This window comes from Taurulus bubalis (assembly GCF_910589615.1).
Source record: "Taurulus bubalis genome assembly, chromosome: 11".
Lineage (NCBI taxonomy): Eukaryota > Metazoa > Chordata > Actinopteri > Perciformes > Cottidae > Taurulus > Taurulus bubalis.
The window spans coordinates 1,223,095-1,226,964 of record NC_136599.1 but is presented as its reverse complement, the minus strand read 5'-3'; the positions used below and the strand labels follow the sequence as shown (position 1 = coordinate 1,226,964).

General features: G+C 47.2%; 1 protein-coding gene across 1 annotated transcript in view; it reads right to left on the bottom strand.

The window, feature by feature from the left end:
• Window positions 1-3,153: 3,153 nt before the first annotated feature.
• kcnd1 (potassium voltage-gated channel, Shal-related subfamily, member 1) overlaps window positions 3,154-3,870 on the bottom strand; it is a gene marked incomplete at both ends in the record, with an annotated part of 32,398 nt that continues 31,681 nt past the window's right edge. Inside the window, 3 exon segments of the mRNA XM_079226721.1 lie at window positions 3,154-3,231; window positions 3,233-3,365; window positions 3,701-3,870. The exon segment at window positions 3,701-3,870 is cut by the window's right edge and continues 75 nt beyond it. Of these exon segments, the coding sequence (XP_079082847.1) occupies window positions 3,154-3,231; window positions 3,233-3,365; window positions 3,701-3,870 (381 nt within the window).

Here is a 3,870-nt window from a genome sequence, read left to right as displayed (position 1 = left end):
TTCAAAATTCTGATTAGTAATTGAAAGGGAGAATCGAATAACTTCCATTCAAAACGGGTAATAATTACCGTGCCAGCTTGAAGTACATGTATGGTGCTAATTAGCTCAGTTGCTAGTCATTAAAAAACAATAAAACAAATTTAAATACGTCGAAACGAGAGAAACGTTTCATCCGGTGAACGTCGGTTCAGTCGACTCTTTAAAGCGCCGGAGAAAACAGATAAAATACCTATAACGGTATCCATGCATATTGTGACTGCTCATCATACACACACACACACACACACACACACACACACACACACACACACACACACACACACACACACACACACTTTGCATTCTGGCGAGGAACATGCCTGAATGTTTTTGTATTTTTTATTCGTTTCTATAGTCTGTTTTGTTTCTTCTAACACGTCTCGTGGCGCAAACACTCGTCTTTGAAAAGTCTCGGGGTGAAGGTGAGGAAAACCAACCAATGAGAGGAGAGGAACAAATGAAGAGTCGTCATGCAAAAGAAGATACAGTGTTGTGCATTCTATCTTTTTCCTCTGATCTGCTACTTCTATACGGAGGCTCATGCACGGCTCTGTTTTTATATCTCTTCTATTTTTTTGTGCGTGTGTTTTTTGGGGGTTCGAGGATTTAGAATTTTGGATGATGCAGGTGAACGTTTATGATACAAAATATGTTACAGCATGTACGCTTTAGTCTCCTCCACGTGGGCGTCGCGCTCGCTCCTGATTGGCCGAGGAGGCCGACGGCGTGCGCTCCTGAAGAAGGTTTGTTTTCTTTATTTTAACTTGTTTTACGCTCCTGAGCGTTTAAACTGCTTCCTCACGTTTTTTTACTCGGCGACTTTAGAATCTGGGCTGAAGGCCGAAGTAAAAGAAAAGCCTCGTCGACACTCAAGCCTCCTCCTCTTCTTGTTCTGGTCTTCTTTGGGCCTTAAAGGTGGCCGAGCTTCATAGTTTAAAGCACTGGGAGGACTTCACTCTTTAACTGCTGGGGACAGAAAGAAGAAGAAGAAGAAGAAGAAGAAGAAGAAGAAGAAGAAGAAGAAGACAGCTGTAACTTCCCTCAAATGTTTCCTGTGTTTCTGTTGAAAGCTTTTCCAGTATTGTTTATTGATTCATGGATGTGTGCATCCTTGTGAAACAGGAAACAGGAGGCGCTGGAGGCTCGCTGACCGAGTGACGACAGCTACGAGCTAGCTGGCTACGCTAGGCAAAGCTAAGCTAAGACGCCTGGTTGTCAATCAATGGCGTAAAGGTGCACTTCAAAGTTTGTAAAACGCACTTGATGCTAAAGACTTGCATGGATTTACTTTGCCAGCGTAAGCTAACGAGTCTCATGAGTGTGGTTGAGTGGTCACATGGTCACATGGTCACATGGTCTCTAGTTCTCTTCACTGGCACGACACACTTCAGCCTTCGCCGCTTCTTATTCTTATTAAAACCACTTTTTCCTTAAAAGGAACAATGTCAACTGAGCTTCTCATTTGTTGGAACTTGTCAAAGTCGCGTGAGGTTTCCGTCCCGTTGTGCTAATGCTAACGTAGTAGCACGAGCTAGCGGAATCATTGGAGAGATTAAATATCATCTTCTTGCATATTTCCAACAGCTCCCGAGGTCACAAGGTGACGTTGTGGAGCATCGATGATGAATAAAGACGGAAGTAACTTCTTTGTGAAAGCGTTGAAAACAAACCTTTTTTTTCCCAGAGTGCACGGCGTCAGGACACACGTGGCGTTCGACTCTATTGCAGAAGACTCGTTGTGTTCTCTCTCTCTCGCCGAAAAGATCACACAACAAATGATTTTCTTAGTTGTTTTACATTATGTTCCCTGCAATAATTACTGTACTTTTATAACACACATATTATTATTATTATTATTATTATTATTATTGTTATTATTATTATTATTCTGTTCACGTTGATGCTATTTTCCTGCTTGTTTGTAATGTTGCATATTTTGAAAAGTAAAAGGCGTTCGTTCTTCGTTTGGACGTCAGTGTCAAACTGACTGAAACGCTTGTGAGCTACAAGCCGGACCGGACGAGTCCACGTCGGACCGGATCGATCCAGAATCCCTCATGCAACCCTTTACTGGGTCCCCCGGTCCCGTTCAGAGTCCTTTGAGTCCAGTTCAGCTCCTGAAGGATCAACTCAGGGTCGTGAACAGCGTTCAGGCTCAGCGTGGATCAGGCAAAGAGTTCGGTTTATGAGTTCCAGCATGGTATCATGTTCCCCTGCAAGATCCTGAAAAGTTCCCGCTCACGGTTTCCTCTCTTTTCCCCTTAAAATGTGACCTGAATTGGAGCCAGTGGAGAGATCCTCCACACATTCATCCTTCAACCTCTTCTGAGACATCTCGCCCCATGTTTTTTAGGGGTTTAAACCCACAACCTTTACATTTCAAGCATACAGAGGTCCAACGCTTCACTCGGCCAAATCACCAAACCTGCAGGTATCTTTTTTGGAGCTGCATTGGCCTGATAACCGTCACCAACCAAAGAAATCCAATGAGTTGGAAGCTGGTTGCCAACAGAAGGTCTCCGTCTCTTTATTCAATCACAAATGAGTTTGACTCTCAAACAGAGTCTGATCCTCCAGCGGTCTGCAGTCCTTCAGGTTCACTGTCCAGACCAACCAAACATGAGCCCATTGCCCTGGCAGCCATTTTTTACCCGTAGAGATGCAAACACCACCCAATGGAACCAATCATCTGGTTCCAGGGGCCTCGGTGTCTTTCTTTGGGAAAAGGTTGGTATTGTTTACATTGGATGAATTGGTTGGGGTTCGATGAATGTGGCTCCTTCGGGAGAACAGTTACTGTTCCTGTTCTAATTCCTTGTCTTTGATTTGTTTTTTTCGCTTGATTTCCCAGCAGCAGCTCCCATGACGGCGAGCCACCATTTTGTCCACCGTGTCTCCATTAATCCACAAAACAGAGAGCGAGAGGAAGTGAAAGCCACGAGCGGTCCTCGAAGAACGAATCTGAGCGGTGTTTTTGTTCCCCCCCCGAGGGCTCAGTGAGCGGTGCCGTCGGGTTCAGGATTGGAGGTCTCGGAGGAGGTTCATGGGGAGGTTTACTAGTGGGGCGGGAATCAAAATGGTGGGTTGAGGTGGGGGGGGCGGGGTGGTCGGAGGTTATAAGGAGGAGATCTTGACGGTGTCGTGGGTGTAGGCGGTGGCCCGGGTGTTGCGCAGGATGCCCGGAATCGGGGGGGGCGGGCGACGGCGGCACGCTGTCGTCGGGCGAGTTGGCGGGCGGCGTGGGGATGCTGATGATGGCGGCCGTGAAGTCCGGATCCCCGCAGTTCAGCTTCAGGTCGCTCAACTGGGCGTTCAGGCTGGAGCGGCTGAGCAGAGACACACAGAGACTGCTTCATTTCAAACGAGGAACCAATAAAATAACCTTCAGTCAAGTAGACATTTTAATTCTTTCCCATCTTGGAAGGGAATAAACAATATGTTCATGCAGTGGAATGTAATTGTGCACAATTTAGCATTTTTCAAAACACAATAAAACAGTGTTTGGAAACCAGCGTCTTGATTTGTCTTCTACCTGGATGTCCAGAACTGAAGTGTGTGTGTGTGTGTGTGTGTGTGTGTGTGTGTGTGTGTGTGTGTGTGTGTGTGTCTGGCTGTGTGTCTGGCTGTGTGTCTGTGTGTACAGTTGTGTGTCTCTGTGTACGTTTGCGGCGTGATGCAGGTGGACTTCAGGGTGTCCAGCTCCTGGACGCTCCCCCGGCTGACGGACACCGTGGAGTTGGCGAGGCGCATGGCGGCTCTCCTCCGGGCCCGGCGGGGGCAGCAGCCGGTGGAGTTGTTCTGCGCCCCCTGCTGGCTGGACAGGGAGGTGCT